This window comes from Bubalus kerabau, chromosome 3, assembly GCF_029407905.1.
Source record: "Bubalus kerabau isolate K-KA32 ecotype Philippines breed swamp buffalo chromosome 3, PCC_UOA_SB_1v2, whole genome shotgun sequence".
NCBI lineage: Eukaryota > Metazoa > Chordata > Mammalia > Artiodactyla > Bovidae > Bubalus > Bubalus kerabau.
The window spans coordinates 36332752-36351538 of NC_073626.1; the positions used below are offsets into that span (position 1 = coordinate 36332752).

Sequence of the window (18787 nt, forward strand, 5' to 3'; positions counted from 1 at the left end):
CTGAGAGGGTGAATGGAGGTGGAGGACCGTGGGAAGAGAGCACGGCAGGAGTGCCTAGCTTTGGCAAGAGTGCTGGAGGTAGAGTGGAGGGACCACATTCCAGAGATGGTTAGAAGAAGAGGTAACAGGATCGGCTTGTAGGTGGATGTGGAGCCTGAGCCAGAGGAGCTGAGAAAGAATACTGTCCACGTTTCATCCACGTAGTGAAACAGTGGATCATGGTTCACTGAGGACAGGTTTTGAGCATCTTGTGCTTGAGGCGTCTCTGTGACATCAGGTAGGGGATGTGGGCTGGGAGTTTGGGATGGAGGTTAGAGCTGGAGAAGCGTGAGAGCTGAGGCTGAAGGAATGGAGTGAGGTCTAAGAGGTGTGCTAGGTGAGAAGAGAAAACCAGGGCCTTAAGGCCTGGAAGATGTTTGTACTTCCAGAGGCAGGTGAACCGGGGGTGGGGGACTGTGGAAGAGTGTTTTGATTAAGGCATCCCTGGGACTGTTTGACACACCTCAGCGTCTGATGGTAGGTGATAGAGGACACATTTCAGTGAGGGCACACGGTTGACCAAGTCTGGGTTATCTGCTTAGAGACACTCAGACCAGCCAGCGGTGCTTCCGGTCAGCCGGGGGTTATTTACATGGCCTCTGTTCAGGTTTCCTCTTCCTCTGCACACACCCAGCTTCCTACTGCTGGGGGTGGGGGTGGGGGGCTGGTGGGGGGAGTCGGGAGGTGGGGGGAGAAACTCCTGAAAGTGGAGATCCTGACCTCTCCCCCATTATTCTCCAGGAAGCTCAGCCCAGGGCTTTGCACCCTATAGAGCACCAGATGTGTGGGCAGAATGACCAAGCAGAATGGGTGGCAGCGGGGAACCCAGTCTGCTGATTCTGCTTGAGTTCCTTTTTAAGAAGAACATACCATTTGTGGGATGAGTCCCCTGAATTTTGAGTTGCTTCAGGCTTGCTCCACCCATCGGTCCCTCCATCCATTCTAGATCAGATTTCCCTGTGTCAATAGCCACTAGAAGTTGAGGACTTTGAACATGGGATTGGGAGGCTCCCAGCCCTCTTCATGCATAACCTTATTTACATTACAACAAGTCTCCGAGGCTTTCTCCCAGGACACAATAACAAGTTAAGTGGCAGAGATGGGATTCAGGCCCAGGTCTAACTCAGAAGACCTTGTGCTCTCAATAATTCATGCTAAGGCCTCCCTAGGTAAAAGGTGACCATATAATTTATTATCCAATCGGAAACGCCTTTTTTTGGGTATGCATTTATTTTGGGGGGTTGTTTCAGGGTTTAGTTGCAGCGCGTGGGATCTTCAGTCTTCATTACAGTATGTGGGATCTTTTAATTGCAGAGTGCAAGCTCTTAGTTGCAGCATGTGGAATATAATTCCCTGATCAGGAATCGAACCCGGTCCCCTTGCATTGGGAGCACAGAGTCTTAGCTAGTGAACCACCAGGGAAGTCCCCAGTCTAGAATGCTGTTTAAAAAATTTTATTGAGATATAATTTTCATATCATAGAATTCACCTATATAAAGTACACACCTCAGTGGTTTTTAGGATATTTATAGACTTGTGCAATCATCACTATAATCTAATTTTAGAACATTTTCATCATCCCCCAAAGCAATGTAGTACCCATTAGCAGTCAGTCCTCATCAGCACCACCACCCCAGACCTAGGCTGACCACTGATCTATTTTCTGCCTCCATAGATTTGCCTATTCTGAATAATTCATATAAATGGAATCATACAATGCATGGGGCTTTTGGTTGGCTTCCTTCTTTTACCATAATGCTTTCAGAGTTCATTCATGTTGTACTATGCCTCAGTGCTTCATTCCTTTTTATGTTATGTTATTTTTTATTTATTTATTTTTTGGCCATGCTGCAGGGCATCTAAGATCTTATTTCTCCAGCCCTCGCCCCCTGCAGTGGAAGCTGGCTTCTTAACCACTGGCCCATCAAGGAGGTCCCTTCATTCCTTTTTACGAATGTCTCAGTGATCTTCCATTGTCTGAATTCCACTCATTAGACCATTCTTGAATATGATTCGTTATATTTGTTCATATGTTGATGGACATTTGATGGCTTACATTTTTTGGCTATCATGAATAATAATAATGCTCTGACATTTGTATTCAAGTTTTTGTGTAGATGTATGTTTTTATTTTTTCTTGGGCATCTAGCTAGGAGTGAAATCACTAGGTTATATGGTAACTGTCTGTTTAACATTTGAGGAACTTCCAAGTTGTTTTCCAAAGTGGCCACACCATTTTATATTCCCATAGCAGTCAGTGTAGGAGGACTCCACTGTCTCCATATCCTCAGCAACACTTGTTATTCCAGTCTGGGACACTTTTGAGAGTGAAAGGGTGCACCATTTATAATTATACTAGGACAAATGCTACTAACTGGAACATAGTCTACTTAGATACAAAAAAATTTAGAAGATTCAATTCCTGATTTCAGAGAACTTACAGGCCACAGGATGAGTCAAAGCCCCTAAAGCCACATACTTGAGTCAATTAAAGAATCAAGTAAAGGTAAACTATTAAGAAGGAAAGCAAAGTACATTTTGTTTCCCCCAGGAGATTGTGTTCCCTTTAAGAGAAAAGAGCTGTCTTTTATTTGTTCTTGTATTGTATTTTGAGCTGTGGTGTTAGAGAAGACTTTTGAGAGTCCCTTGCACTGCATGGAGATCAGACCAGTCAATCCTAAAGGAAATCAGTCCTGAATATTCATTGGAAGGACTGATGCTGAAGCTGAAGCTCCAATACTTTGGCCACCTGATATGAACAGGCGACTCACTGGAAAAGACTGATTCTGGGAAAGACTGAGGGCGGGAGGAGAAGGGGGCAACAGAGGATGAGATGGTTGGATGGCATCACCTACTCATTGGACATGGGTTTGAGCAAACTCCAGGAGATAATGAAGGACAGGGAAGCCTGGCGTGCCGCAGTTCATGGCCTCAGGAGGTTCTTAGCATTTGATCGGGTGTCAGTGAAGATCTGTGGAGTAAATGAATGAATAAGAGAATAAATGATACAAACACTCTTGGAGGAAATGTTTAAAAAAAAAGGAAGAAAAGGTCACCTGGGGACTTCCCTGATGATCCAGTGGCTGAGACTACGAGCTCCCAATTCAGGGTACCCAGATTCTATACCTTGTCAGGAAACTAGATCCTGCATGCCACAACTATAATTCGACACAGCCAAATAAATAAATAATATTTTTAAAAAAGAAAAGTCACCTGGCTTGGATTTGTGTGTTTGGGGGAAGTATGGATCTTTTCTGCTCATTAACAACACTTGTTTAGTCACTCAGTCGTACCTGACTCTTTGTGACCCCATGAACTGCGGCACGCCAGGCTTCCCTGTCCTTCATTATCTCCTCGAGTTTGCTCAAACCCATGTCCAATGAGTAGGTGATGCCATCCAACCATCTCATCCTCTGTTGCCCCCTTCTCCTCCCGCCCTCAGTCTTTCCCAGCATCAGTCTTTTCCAGTGAGTCGCCTGTTCATATCAGGTGGCCAAAGTATTGGAGCTTCAGCTTCAGCATCAGTCCTTCCAATGAATATTCAGGACTGATTTCCTTTAGGATTGACTGGTCTGATCTCCTTGCAGTGCAAGGGACTCTCAAAAGTCTTCTCTAACACCACAGTTAAAAGCATCAATTCTTTGGCACTCAGCCTTCTTTCTAGTCCAACTCTCACAACCATACATGACTACTGGAAAAACCATAGCTTTGACTAGATGGACCTTTGTCAGCAAAGTAATGTCTCTGGTTTTTAATACGCTGTCTAAGTTGGTCATAGCTTTTTTTCCAAGGAGCAAGTGTCTTTTATTTCATGGCTGTGGTCACCATCTGCAGTGACTTTGGAGCCCAAGAAAATAAAATCTGTCACTGTTTCCATTGTTTCCTCATTTATTTGTCATGAAGTGATGGGACTGGATGCCATGATCTTAGTTTTTTGAATGTTGAGTTTTAAGCCAGCTTTTTCACTTTCCTCTTTCACCTTCATTAAGAGTCTTCTCAGTTCCTCTTCACTTTCAGCCAAAAGGGTGGTGTCATCTGCATATCTGAGGTTATTGATTTTGGAATCTTTAACTGGATTTTGCCAGTGTAAATGACTGACAAGAGGTGGAGCAAAGGCCTTCCACACAGGGGAGTTGCCTGAGCAGGAAGTCTGGAACCACAGCCATGTCTTTATCCTACAGGAGGTTAACAAACTTTAGGAATAAATGTGATACCTACTCCCAGGAGTTTCCAATCTTTGGGGAATACAATGAGCACAGTTTGTTCAGTTCAGTCGCTCAGTCATGTCCAACTCTTTTCCAACCCCATGGACTGCAGCACACCAGGCTTCCCTGTTAATCACCAGCTCTCAGAGCTTGCTCAAACTCATGTCCATCGAGTAGGTGATGCCATCCAACCATCTCATCCTCTGCCGTCCCCTTCTCCTCCTGCCTTCAATCTTACCCAGCATCAGGGTCTTTTCCAATGAGTCAGTTCTTGCATCAGGTTGGCAAAGTATTGGAGCTTCAACTTCAGCATCAGTCCTTCCAATGAATATTCAGGACTGATTTCCTTTAGGATTGACTGGTCTGATCTCCTTGTTGTTCAAGGGACTCTCAGGAGTCTTCTCCTGCACCACAGTTCAAAAGCATCAATTCTTCAGCGCTCAGCTTTCTTTATAGTCCAACTCTCACATCCATACATGACTACTGGAAAAACCATAGCTTTGACTTTGTTGGCAAAATGATGTCTCTGCTTATTCATATGCTGTCTAGGTTTGTCATAGCTTTTCTTCCGAGGAACAAGCGTCTTTTAATTTAATGGCTGCAGTTGTAACACCCTTTTACTGGTTGTATGCCTGGGTGTCATACTGGTTGTATGCCTGGGTGTCATCAACCTTTTTGGCTCAAAATCCCTGTGAATCTTTCAATCTTACAACCTTGGAAGTTCCTGGAATTGGTGGGCCAGGAGCTAGGCCTTAAAGGAAAGAGGTAGATTTGAAGGAAGGAGCAGGATGCCAGTGTTGGATGATAAGGCTCTGAGGTGGGCTGGAGTGCTCCAGCTGAGATAAAATGGGATAGGGTGCCTTGGCACTCTTGAAGAACTTTAAAAGGCAGGCTGGTTGACTTTTAAATTTGACTGATAAGCAGGTCCTTGGACTGGAGATGAAAGGTGTGTCTGTGAGAGATTAATCTGATGGCTCTGGGCCATGGATCCTGAATCTATCTAGAAGCAGGGTGAAGACCTAGAGCCTCTGAGGGAGGCTTCTATAATTGTAATGTAGCCCCGGCCTTTCAGAATAGGGTTTGAAACTCCTTTGGGGTCAGTCTTATGATGTATATGGCTTCCATGGAGTTTCATTTTCCTTAACATTGATAATTTAAACCATTATTTTTATATTTTAGCAATTATGGCTGTATTATGGAGCTCATGCCAAATGTACATACATTTTAAAGACAGAGTATTAGACTTTGGGCTTCCCTGGTGGCTCAGTGGTAAAGTCTCCTGCCAATGCAGGAGACTTGAGACTCGGGTTCGATCCCTAGGTCAGGAAGGTCCTCTGGAGGAGGAAATGGCAACCTGCTCCAATATTCTTGCCTGGACAATCGCATGCATAAAGGAGCCTGACAGGCTACAGTCGATGGGGAGGCAAAGAATCAGACATGACTGAGCAACTGAACATGCATGCATTAGACTTTCAGGTTTACAGAAAGCAATTTTAGATTATGCAGAAGATTCTTCAGAGAGACGAATTCTCTCTGCTGTGAAGGGGGTTTGCTTTGGTATTTTTTTTTTTTTTGGATGTGGACCATTTTTAAAGTCTTTATGGAATTTGTTACACTGCTGCTTCTGTTTTAGATTTTGGACTTTAGGCCCTGAGGCATGTGGCATCTTAGCTCCCCAACCAGGAATCAAACCAGCACCCTCTGCATTGGAAGGTGAAGTCTTTTTTTTTTTTTTTTAATAATTAATTAATTTATTGGCTGTGCTGGGTCTTTGTTGCTGGGAGAGGGCTTTCTCTAGCTGAGGAGAGCAGGAGCTGCTCTCTGTGTGATGCACCGGCATCGCACTGTGGCGGTCTTCTCTTGTTTCGGAGGAACGCCAACTCTAGGGCACTCGAGCTTCTGTAGGTGTGGCGCCTGGGCTCCGCAGTTGCGGCTGTTAGGCCCTAGAACACTGTTAGGCTCAGTAGTTGCGGCGCAGGGCATAGGTGCCTCGAGGCCTGTGGGATCTTCCTGACTCTGGGATCGAACCCATGTCCCCTGCATTGGCAGGCAGATTCTTAACCACTGGACCACTAGTGGCAAATTTTGAGAACTTTGCCAAAGCCTACCAGAGGAATAAGAATAATGGGATCTAAGTGAGCTTCAGGGAATGGTTTTATTGGCCCAGGGAACTAATTGGGTACAGGAAACCCAATAAAGGAAGAACTCTAAGATGGCACTAGAGCTTAAAATCTGAGGACTCTGAAGAAAGATGATGCTAGTCATAAAAAAAATGTACAAGTTAAGGGGACTTCCCTGGCAGTCCAGTGGTTAAGATTCTGCATTGCCAGTGGTGGGGGTGCAAGTTTGATTCCTGGTCAGGGAACTGAGATCCCACATGCCACACCGTGTGGCCTGAATTAATTAATTAAAAGAGATAATGGGTATCTTTAAAAAATGTACAAGAGAGGGGTGGGAAGATGATGGTCTACCTTGAGATCATCGGGCGCAGGTGGCCTTGAGAACAAAGGACGGCCACGGAGAAGGAACCAGTAACCTTTGGTCTTTTGCAGCCTCTGCTAAAGCCTGCAGAGTTCCGTCCAGTGGCTTGGCATCCTTGGCACTTTGCTTACTTTACTTTCAGTGCATCACTACTAAATAAGATGTTTACTGTAGGATTTTATAGATGCCCTATATCAGACTAGAAAAGTTTCCATCTATCCCCACTTTGACAAGAGTTTTTTCTTATTGTAAATGGATGTTGAATTTTATAAAAAACTTTTTTGGCATCTGTTGATATGATCATATGGTTTTTTTTCCGCTTTAATCTTTTAGTGTGATAAAATATAGTGGTTCTATTCAAAATAAACTATGCATTTTTTGTATAAAGTCAATAACATATCACCCTTTTTATATATTGCTGGAGTCAGTTTGCTAATATCTTGCTTAGGATTTTACATTCATGTTCATAAGGGTAATTGTCTTTTCTCATATTGCACTTGTTGGAATCAAAATTATACTAAAAATGAGTTGAGATGTGAACCCTCCTTTTATATTCTCTGAAATTACTGTATTGTATTGTATTGAATACAATACAATACAGTATTTGTATTGAAATTACTGTTTTCTTGAATATTTGGTGGAGCTCTTTGCCTATTTGCTATTGAAGGGTGTCCTATCGTGCGGGTGAGAGTAGAGAAATGACCTTTTATTTGAGGAGTGAAAGTAGCTTAAACAATGAGGAAAATTTACTATCTCGCACATCACAAAAAGCCCGTGGTAGGTGGTTCCAAGTTTGGTTAAATCAGCAGTGCAACAACATTAGGGGGAGAAATTCATTCTGATCTTTCAGCTGTCATCCTCAGGTGTCCGCTCCTTCCCTCATTGTTGCAAGATGGCTGCGGTTGCTCCGGACATCACAGCAACATGGCTAAGGGTGTGGGTTCTGTAGCCAAACCTGGTTTCAGATCCCATAGGTATCTGATATTGGGTAAATTGCTTAACCTCTCTGTCATATGGGATGGTAATAGTCTGTTACCTCTGAGGTAACAGTTTAACATTATAACAGTTTAATATTATATGGACTAAATGAATTAGTTTTTTAAACTCTTAGAATCATGCACGTAGAAACATAGTAAGCATCCAGTAAATTTTAGCATATCTTACTCCATTCTCACATAAGGCAGAAATGAGTCTTTTTCTTTTGCGCTGCATTTAGTGAAGCCCCTTAGCAGACTTATTTCATACCTTATGGCCAGAATATGACAACTACCCATTCCTAAACCAGCTATGGAATTGTCTTGATTTGGTTTAGAATAATTTAGGTTTAACCTCTGAGACAGAGGAGTGTCCAGCGTCTCCTGAAACAGTCATCTGATATCACAACAAAATCTGGGTTCTGTTTGCAAGGCTGAAGTTGGGGTGGTGATAGTGGGGGCTTTGGGGGTCACACAAAGAAGGGCAGGGTAGGATTCCCCATCCCGACTGGTTCTCCATGATATTCCTTCGAATCACCCCTTAGATTTGCCTAGCACGTCATACTTTACTTAGTGGGTTTTTTTTTTTTTTTTTTTTTTTTTTAGTGTTTATTTATTTGGATGTGCCAGGTCTTAGCTGTGGCATGAAGAATTTTTAGTTGGGGCATGTGGGATCTAGTTCCCTGATGAGGGCTCAAACCTGGGTCCCCTGCATTGGGAACTCAAAGCCTTAACCACTGGACTGCCAGGGAAGTCCCAGCTTAGTGTTTTTTAACCAGTGCTTTATTTCATCTGGTCTTAGAACCATCCCCTAAGCAGTTTGGGCTCTTGTTATCCCCTTTTATAGATGGGGAAACAAGCTTCCAGAGTTAAAGCACTTGCTGGGTTCTGGGTTTATAGCTGGCACAGAACCAGGTCTTGGGACTTAAACTGAAGTCTTTGGGTTCAAAATTCTGCCTTTTTTTTTTTTTTTTTTGCCAGACCCCGGGGCATGTGGGATCTTATTTCCCCCAAGCAGGGATCAAACCCACGCCTCCTGCAGTGAAAGCGAAGAGTCCTAAACACTGGACCGCTGAGGAATTACCAAAATCTGCTGTTTTCTTCCTCTTCCATGAATTCCCAGTTGTCTGTTATTCACATGGTGCCCTCACAACCGCCACATCCTACTTCATATTTTCAAAATTAATAGTTTTTCATTAAATATATGTATCTTAAAAGGAAGCTTGATAAAGGCCCAGCTCTGATGTTCTGGTGCACACGCAACTTTCGAATGTGCACAAAACTGTTAAAAATACATTTACTCAGGATTATAACTCATGCTCTCATGCCCAACTGCATTCGAATCCCCACTCTGATGAGGTAGCATGTGCAGCTGCTTTCCACCTCGATGCCCGTGGACCTCACATTTTAGGGTACAGCAGTCCCCCCGGTCCAAGCCACCAGCCTTGTGACTTTGCCTGACGGCTCTTTCCGTTGTCAGGACCCACTGTGCCCACCGCCATCCAGGAAAGCTGGAAGTGCTGGTGCTTAATTCCAGACCTGCCTCCACACGCAGCAGCCTTCAACCACGTGACCGTGCTGGTGTTTTTCTCACGTCCAATTTGTCTCATTCACGCATTCATTTATTCAGGCAAAACAAAAAATGTTTAAACACTTACTATGAACCAGGCAGCATTCTGTTTCAGTGGGGTAGAGTAGACAAACTACAAACAGAACACGGAGGTAAGATATGGTGTATGTCAGTGATTAGTGGTAAGCAGAAAAATCGAGCAGTGAAGGGGCCCAGGGGCAATCAGGGTTGGAGTAGGATGGCCAGGAAAGGCTGTAGGAGAAATGTGACTTTAGTCAAAGCCCAAAGGCAGGGCCTTGGGGCCACTGGGGGCAGAACATGCCAGGCAGATGGACCAGCAAATACAAAGGGAACATGTAGGCCTGGTATGGTCCAGGAACAATAAGGAGACCAGTGTGGCCAGAGCAGGGTGAGTGAGAGACAATTACGGGAGTGAATGGAGCGCCCTGGGGGTTGAGACTAGACTGGAGGGGGCAAGGGTGGACCAGGGATGCCTGTTAGGAGCCACCATCCCAATCCAGGCAACAGATGATGCCGCTTAGACCAGGGTGGGAGAAGCGGAAATAGAGAAAAGGCAAGGACTGGAGATGTATTTTGGACATAGAACCAACCAGAAATGAGTAATGCTTTGGATGTGGGAGACCAGTCAGGACAAAGAAGAACTGAATTTGGACCAGGGAGGTAGCAGAAAAGAGGGTTGAATTTTAAAGATATTTTGAAAGTAGAGTCTTCCATGGTCTGCTGATGGGTGGATATGGGAGTTGAAAGAGAGTAGTCAAGAATGACACCAAGGGTTCTGGCCTGAGCAGCTGGAAGGATGGAGTTGCCACGTGCTGATACAGGGGAAGCTGGTGGGAGGAGCAGGTTTGTTAAGGAAAGCTGAGGATTTCTATTTTGGAGAAGTTGGGTGTAGAGGTGCTGTGTGAACTTGTCAAGAAGGCAGCCTCCTGGGTAAAACAGAAACAGAAAACAGGTCAGCTCATGTGCCTGCTCTGATTTGGTAGCACTGCCCAGAGTGCTGTGTTGACATTTTTAAGGTCCGTCCAGGCTCACTGGGAGCGTTTCGATCAACAGCGAAGCCTGTCTCGGGAGCTGAGTAAACAAATAATGGTGAACACTGGGTGTAAGATGTTCCACTGTAGAGTGGGAAGAAAATGTGAAAAATTCTCATCTATGTATTTTTGTCTTATTCTTTACATTTTTTTAGTGTGTTGTATAATGGACATAATATGTTAGAGTAGCAGGTTTGGACATAGTTTCTAAATTAAGTCTTCCATATCTACTGGAAGAGTATGCTCCGTTTTTACTGAGGAATGGATGAACAAGAACTTTTGAAGAGTACAGATCTAAAATATTGTACAGCAGATGCTGAAAATAGTGACCTTGATCACTGTAAGCCCCGAAGTGTCTCCTGAGTCCTCAAAAAATTATGTTTAGGTTTTTTTTTTAATTTGTTAAATAATTTGTTTATTTTATTAACTTTTGGCTGTGCTGGGTCTTCCTCACTGCTTGGGCTACTCGCTAGTTGCGGTGCACAGGCTTCTTATTATGGTGGCTTCTCTTGCTGTGGAACATGGGCTCCAGGGCTCTCAGGCTTCTGTAGGTGCAACATGTGGGCTTGATATTTTCGGCTCCCAGACCCTAGCGCGCAGGCTTAGTAGTTGCGGTGCATGGGCTTAGTTACTCTGCAGCATGTGGGATCTTCCCAGACCAGGGATCAAACCCGTGTCTCCTTCATTGGCAGGTGGATTCTTTACCATGGAGCCACCCAGGAAGCTCCCAGTTGGGTTTCATGCTTGATTTTTCCACTCAAAAACATACATTCAGAACACAACATCATTAGGTAATATTTCTACCAAAAATATTAAAATATTTATTAATCTTCATTTAGTCAGGAGAAAACAATCAGATGCATCCAAATTGAAGCACACTGTGTAAAACAACTGGCTTTCCAAAATACCAGTGTTCTCAAAGACGTGTCCACCCCTTGGTCACAGTACAAGGCATGTGGGATCTTAGTTCCCTGACCAGGTATCAAACCTGTGCCCCCTGGAGTAGAAGCACGGTCCTAACCATTGGACCACTGGGGAAGTACATCAGGAACTTTTTTTTAAAGGATCAGAAACTGTTCTAGAGTAAAGGAAATTAAAGAGGTTACATTGCAAACACGGTCCTTGAATGGATCTTGGGTTGAGAAAGCGAAAAGCTATGAAGGGTTATTACTGGAACAGCTGGTTATTACCTTGGTATGCAGATTGTGGTATTGTATTAGTATACATTTCTAATTGGGATCATTGTTTCATGGTTACTGGGAGACTTGCATTCTTGGGCAACCCAGACTGAAACATGTAGAAATGAGAAATCATAATGTCTGTAATTAGGTCTCAAATAGTTCAGCAAAATACACACAGGAGTTTAGGTGAAAGGTGTGTTAGTGGTCACTGCTATTCCTGCAGCTTTCCTGTAGTTTTGAAATATTTCCAAGTAAAAAGTTGGGGGGGGGGCGGTGGGAACAGTATGAATAGTATTCATATAAGTGTCTCCAGTTCTCAGAAAACTAGGATATCCGATAATAGGCCATCAGACCAGTTTTCATATATTAGAATTTCCCAAATCTTCACCACCACTACAGTAATCCCTGGCATTTTTATTTTCCATGTGCCTCCACATCTATTGTGTTACATTTATTATCAAAAATAGTCTGTACACATAAAGCAGTTTGTGTCTGTAAGTACCACAATCAGAATGAACGTTTTAAAAATGGCTCACCATATGCCAGGCACTGTTTGATGTGTTTCACACGAATGAATGCGTTCCATCCTTCTAGCCACTCGAAGGGGAGGTACTACTCATAGAGACAGAGTAAAGGGACAAAGCAAGTAATTAAAGAGTTAATCCCACTAGGGGACTGTAAGTAAGAAAAGTATAGGAGATCCCTGCAAGTTAATGATCACTCAAGAGAGCAGGTTTGCCTAACTACCAAACCCAACGGGCTTGCTTAGCAACAAAACCATGCCACAGAAGCACAGTTTCATTACTGTCATTCTTAGTTTCAGAAAAGGAAACTGAGGCACAGAAAGGTGGTACAATTTGCCCAAAGTCACACAGCCAGGGTAGGTGGAAGGACAGAGTGAGGTGGCCCCAAGCCCTCCAGTGTTCACCGTCCGCTTGACCGCTCACTTTACACTGTGAAATGTGATGGAGCTGCCATTCTAGAAGGATGGCTCCTGCTGCTCAAACTTTTTCTCTGAGGGGTTCTGGGTGTATGTTCATAGAGTAAAGGGTACTCCTTAAGAGAGGGAATGATAGTAATAGCAACAAACTACCATCTTTGAATGCTCACAGGCATTCAGTGGGCCAGGCACAGGCAAGACGCTTTCTGCCTGTTTAGTCCTCAGAACCCCTTTGCGGCTGAAACTATTCTTATTCTCACTGAACAAAAAAAAGAAAAGGTAGAGCCGGGCTTTGAAGGCAAGCAGACTTGCCCCAGCCCCCACCCAAGCTGCCTCGCCTCTCTACCTGTCATCTGAATGGGTCGGAAGGTAACTGAGCCATAGAATTTGTGTGGGGTGATGGGCCTCACCCATCACCTTGTTCACTTGCTCAGTTCTAGGAGGGGGACATTTCAATGCTGAAGAGGAGGAGGAGTGGGAGAAGGAAGAAGGGAAAGAAAGCGTTGTTTCCTTCCTCCTTGGGGCTTTTCATCTGGCTTGTGACATTCCATTCCCACCCCGCCTCTCATTTCCCATTTCATTGAGCAACTTGTTCTAATTGAATGCACCTGGGCAGAAACTCCTCCCCATAGTGGCCCTGGTCAGTGCTTTGTCTTTTTTTTTTTTTCCCCCTTCTTTTATGAAAAATGAGGGGAGCCCCTGTTCCTTTGAGATGGAGGTGCTTGGTGAAGTTCCCAGGCAGATCAGCCAACCCTCCAGGAACTCCTCTGTCCTGACCCGGCACTGAGCTCACCTGCCTCCATGGAGGACAGCCAGCCGGCTTGTATCTGACCTTGGCCTGAGGTCTCGGATGACTCTGCTCTGGGCATGTCAGTCCCAGTCAAGGGCGAGGCAGAGGTATCCTTCAAAATGCCCGGCTCCTTCCCCAGGGTGCAGGCTCACTCCCAAGCTTCCAGGATGGGGTAGTTTCTGTCCCCTTTCCTCACTAAATCAACAACTAATCAATCAATTTGCACTCATAGATCAGCACAAGAGGTAGTAGAATAAAGTAGTTAAGGGCATGGATTCTCCAGCCAGACTCACTAGATTGTATCTAGCCTCGACCACTTTAGCTTTGTGACCTTGGGCAAATTATTTAGCCACTTTAAAGTACTGGTTTCCTCTTCTGTAAAATGGGGGGGGGGGGGGGAATAATAGTATACTTACGGGAAAACAAAAATGATGATTTACTCTCTCATCAAAGATGCACCATCTTCTTAACAGAACAGTCCTACTCAATAATTCTGAAAGTAAAGAAGCATCCAGGACAGAACTGGTTTTTGGTTATGTACTAACTTCAAAAGCTACATTTTTAGTCCTTCTGCACCCTAAAAGCCCTGTAGGCTTCAACATGTTTGCCTCCCCTTAACTTCGTACCTAATTTTTATAATTTTAAATACACAGTTCTCTTTAACAAAAGAGTGCAATGCAATGATTAGTTAGCTCAAGAAACTTCTTGCTTGTATTTCTGAAGACAGGAGTAGAAGACTTACAAGATCAGAGAAGGTACACAGCCCATATTCACACTGCTACAACAAGAACTCTTGAATTTAAAAATTTATACACATTACTAATAAACCACTTTTCATCTCGCCAGTTGGTATTTTTTTTTAAGTAGATATCTAATGTTTGTTCATTAGTTTGGTTCAGCCTTTCAGCAGGGAAATTTGGTAATAAGAACTGTATCAAAAGCCTTAGAATGTTTCATAACTTCAGATTGAGAAATTTCACTTCTAGAAATTAATTCGCTTCTAGAAATAATCTTGAGTATGCACAAAAATATTACCACAAAAATATTTTACAGTATTATTTCTAATAGGAAGGAACTAGAAACTACCTAAATTTCCAATAATACAGCTTTGGTGAAATACATTATGCTATATTCACTCAGTGGTTTACTAGGTAGTTATTTAAAAAGTTATAGAATAGTTAATGAGATGGAAAAGTGCTGACAGTATACTTTTTCGTGGAAAAAAAAACAGTTTACAAAATAGTTTGCAATGATGTCATTCTTAAAAATATGTTTATTCAAAGAACAATTTTAGAAAAATAAACATTGTCATTTTAAAGGGTTATCTGGCCAACGGATGCAAGGAGCCGACTCATTGTAAAAGACCCTGATGCTGGGAAAGACTGAGGGCTGGAGGACAAGGGGACAACAGGGGATGAGATGGTCGGATGGCATCACTGACTCAATGGACATGAGTTTGAGCAAGCTCTGGGAGATAGTGAAGGACAGGGAAGCCTGGCATGCTGCAGTCCATGGGGTCTCAAAGAGTTGGATACGACTTAGTGACTGAAGGACAACAACAATCTGGATGGTGAAACTGCCAGTGTTTACTATTTACTTTTTTTGTGTGACATCGGTATTTTCTGTCTTCTACAATGCATTGAATATTTCCATGATATGCAAACAACAAAAAATTTATTGTATAAAAGAGAACAATTCACTCGGACAATGCTTAGCGCAGGACTGACCTCTTTTCTATAGAGTGTCATTTCTCTAATAACTCACTTCCTTAGTGTCTCACCTCCTTGGAGGACCCCAGGAGCGGCAGGGATCCCCATGGCCTCCTGCCATTTGGAGCATTACTGGAGGCTTGTGGTGTGTTTGCCTCCTGGTCACACGGAATCCAGATTTGGAAACACTGCAAAGTCCCAAAGCTTGGGAGGTAAAAGTGGCGCCTGGAAGATTTTATAGAATCTGAGCAAGAAACTCCTCCAGAAAGGAGCTCGTTTCTCCGCCCATCATTTCCTCAAACGGAAACTAAGGCCAACGTCAGGGTTTGTCCAAGGCCACACAGCCAACTTAATGACAGACAAGGTGAGGCCTTGAATCCATGACCCTTCCGCCCTGTTGTAGTTCTCAAGCGTGCGGATTTAGGACTGTCTCTTCTCACACTTTAATAGGTACAGGAATCACCAGGGATCTTGCTAAAGGCAGATTTTGATCCAGTAGGTCAGGGGATGGGCCTGAGGTTCTGCTTTTCTGACCCGCTCTCAGGCGATGCAGATGTTGCTGGTTCGGGGATCAGTTTAAGTAGCCATGGGGTAGAGCAGAGATTCTGGAGGCGGATCGTCGGCTTCCCAATCCTAGCTCTGCCGCAGACGAACTATTATAGTTACTGCTTCAGTTTTCTCAACTGCAAAATCAGTATAAGACCTAGCCCACAGCTTCTTCATTAAGATTTTAATAAGTGCTCAGACCAGTCTCCCCTAAGATCTAGCTATTTTGTTATTATTTACTTTCCCTAGAGCAAGCAGCGGGTGAAGTAGGGTTTGACGAATGAATGAATAAACTTTGGGGGCGCCTGGAGTCGGGAGAAGCAAAAATGCAAGGGCTCGGAGGTGGGGGGCGGGGGGGGTGCGGGCAGAGGCCCACCTCCAAAGCACACTCCTCTAGCACCGGGTGGTCAGAAGGATCCGGAGCGCCCGGAAGCCGGCGGGCCCGCGCCCAGCCGACCAATGCGGCCGCCCCGGGGAGGGGGAGCGCCCGCCAGCCCTTTCCGTCCGGCGCCGGAGGCCCCGCCCCCGGAGCGTCGCGACGTCTGAGCATTCCACGGTTGCTACTCGGTCGCGAGGGGCGGGGCGCCTGTCAGGGAAGCGGCGCGCGCGCGGCGGCGGGGGCGGGCTGAGGCTCGGCCGCGCAGTGCCAGCGCCAGCGCCACAGTCCCGCGCCCCGCGCTCTCCGGCCCGCCGCCTGCGTTCTGGCTCCCGAGCCCGCACTCCTGCTCTGCCCGCGCGCTGCCCGAGGATGGAGCTGCTGTGTTGCGAGGGCACTCGGCACGCGCCCCGGGCCGGGCCGGACCCGCGGCTGCTAGGGGACCAGCGTGTCCTGCAGAGCTTGCTCCGCCTGGAGGAGCGCTACGTGCCCCGTGCCTCTTACTTCCAGTGTGTGCAGAGGGAGATCAAGCCGCACATGCGGAAGATGCTGGCGTACTGGATGCTGGAGGTACCGCCCGGGCGGGTCTCCCCTCCCCCGTCACCCCCGCGTCCCGGGCTCCGGACATCCCGGGGCCGCCCTGTCGGGACATCCTGGTCCTCAGCAACAATCAGCAAGATGTTTCTGTGGCGCAGATCCCCGGGGCCTTCACTTTTCAGTCGCGCGCCCTTAGCCTGCTGCCTCCGTGCTGTCTTTTTCTTGCCCTTCTGTGACCCTGACCGCCAGGCGTTTGGCACCCCCAAATAACCCTGTCTTCGGCCGGGAAAGCGGGGCGAGGGCCACCGTCTCCCCTCTGACCTCTCAAAAGTCTTCCCCCACCCAACGCCCGGTCTATTCGGGAGAGCGCGCCTGGAAAACCCTGGGCTCGGCCGCCCCCGCCGCAGAGCCGGTTCCTTGTGTGTGTCGCGGGGGTTCTGGCGGGGAAGCCGGTGGGGGTGGCGCGCTGTTCTGGCCGTCAGGGAAATGAAAAGTGCGGGAGGCAGCCGCTGGAGTCTCCTCCCTTCCTTTTGGGTGTGTGCACTGGGTGGCAGTAATGGGCGTAAGGTCCCAGTTCTCTGGCTCCTATGGGTGACTTTTCCGAGCCCCTCACCCTCGGTATGGGTTGGGGGTGTGGATCAGCCTCAGTTTGGATTCCTGAAGAAAGGGAGCCTCTGGCGTATCCCGCTCCCCCCCACCCCCAACTCCCACCCCGGGGGAAAGGAGGCACCGCAGAGGAAGTGGGAGGGTGTCACCTTGGGGAAGGCGCATCCTGCGTGTTAGTCCTTGTCACTGTGAGTTCACCTACCCCCTCCCGTGTCTTGCTCCCCATTCCACTTCCCTTCAGCGCACCGCACCCCCCGCCTTTAGTTGCTGCTGCGTTTCCTAAGCCTCTGCCCCCGAAGTGACTGTGCGCCCTCCCCCAGGTGTGTGAGGAGCAGCGCTGTGAAGAGGAAGTCTTCCCCCTGGCCATGAACTACCTGGATCGCTACCTGTCCTGCGTCCCCACCCGAAAGGCGCAGTTGCAGCTCCTGGGTGCGGTCTGCATGCTGCTGGCCTCCAAGCTGCGCGAGACTACGCCCCTGACCATCGAAAAACTGTGCATCTACACCGACCACTCTGTCTCTCCCCGCCAGCTGCGGGTGCGTGCATACCCTCCCCACCTCCCAGCACCCCCTGCCTCCTTCCTCACGTACCAGGAGGAGGAAAGCTAAGACTTCGGGAGGCTTTGTGCCCCTGGGCAGGGTAGCAGCTTTTTTTTTTCTTTTGACAGAAGATGGGACAGCGTGGTGTGATGGTCAGGGTGGCCCCAGTTCAGGCTTGCGCTGCCAGCATGAACCAGATCCCCTCGTCTTGACCTCCAGGGGATGCCACTCCTTCATGGTCTTTCCCCCAGATAGCAGCAAGTCAAACTGCATGTCTACAGTCACTAGTACTTTGCCTCTGGGTTTACACAGCCACCAGGAGTTATTTATTGGCAGCAGCAGGGCATGCCTGTGCACCCCCACTGGAGTGGGGGAGTGGAATGTGCTTCACGTGGGGGAAGGGGCCACCCTGGTTGAGTCTTGTCTCCCAGCGTGTGGACTTTGTGATCAAAAAGTCTCCCAGAGCCGATTAAAGCCAGGCCCCAGCTGCTGTTAAGGAAGGGCCGAGGAGTTCCATCCCACTTTGCTTCCTTCCTTCCTTTTATATCCCAGGAGAACCAGCTCCTTCCCTCATTCTCCATTCCCTAGTCTCACCCTGAGAAACTCTGCTCTCAGAAGCAGCTGCCTCAGGCCTGGTGGAATCATCTTTTCCCCTTTAGCCAAAGGCCAGTGCTGAGGCACAGACTGGGGCTGAACTGCAGCTGCTTCCGATGTGATATGATGCCCTCTGCCCTGGCCCACCCACCCTGACCAAGGTCTTTCATAACCCTGTGGGGAGCTGCTGTCACTCCTGTGGTTTGGGAAGTGGCTCCCTGGGCCTCTTGCTGGGAACTTGGGCTAGGCTCTTCCCGAGGCAGGGCAGGGGAGTCATGGTTCTCTTTCCCCACTGAGCCTGGAGAGGAGGTGGGGAGTTGTTTGGATCTGGAAGAGGTTATTTGGGAGCGTGCAGATCATCTCCCGGGGGACCCAGGGGAGAGGGGTGAGCTGGCACCTTCCTCCACCTTGCTCTACAGCGGTCGAGTCTTCTCTTGACCCGAGAGGCGTTTCTGGGCCCCATCTCCCGGGGAGGAGGGCAGCGTGCTGGCTGCTGTGATTGGCTGGCCAGGAAAGCCAGGGTACTGGGGCCCCTGAGTGCTGCTTGTCGGGGAACGGGATTCCTCTTCCTGCCAAGTAGCTCTCCGAGATGGGAGTAGGAGGCCAGAGTTGGGAATCTGGGAGGCTCCACAGCTCTTTGTGATGAAT

At 46.9% G+C, this 18787-nt stretch overlaps 1 protein-coding gene across 3 annotated transcripts in view; it reads left to right on the top strand.

Moving 5' to 3' along the window:
* CCND3 (cyclin D3) overlaps window positions 1-18787 on the top strand; it is a 95122-nt gene that overhangs the window by 72181 nt on the left and 4154 nt on the right. Inside the window, exons 1-2 of one of the 3 annotated variants that reach the window (XM_055571427.1) lie at window positions 16059-16433; window positions 17327-17542. The exons of 1 other annotated variant lie outside the window; for it this stretch is intronic. In XM_055571427.1, the coding sequence (XP_055427402.1) occupies window positions 16236-16433; window positions 17327-17542 (414 nt within the window). In that variant the 5' untranslated portion in view covers window positions 16059-16235. Of the gene's footprint in view, window positions 1-16058; window positions 16434-17326; window positions 17543-18787 lie in introns of those variants that run through there. One more of the 3 variants, XM_055571425.1, reaches the window with a different exon arrangement.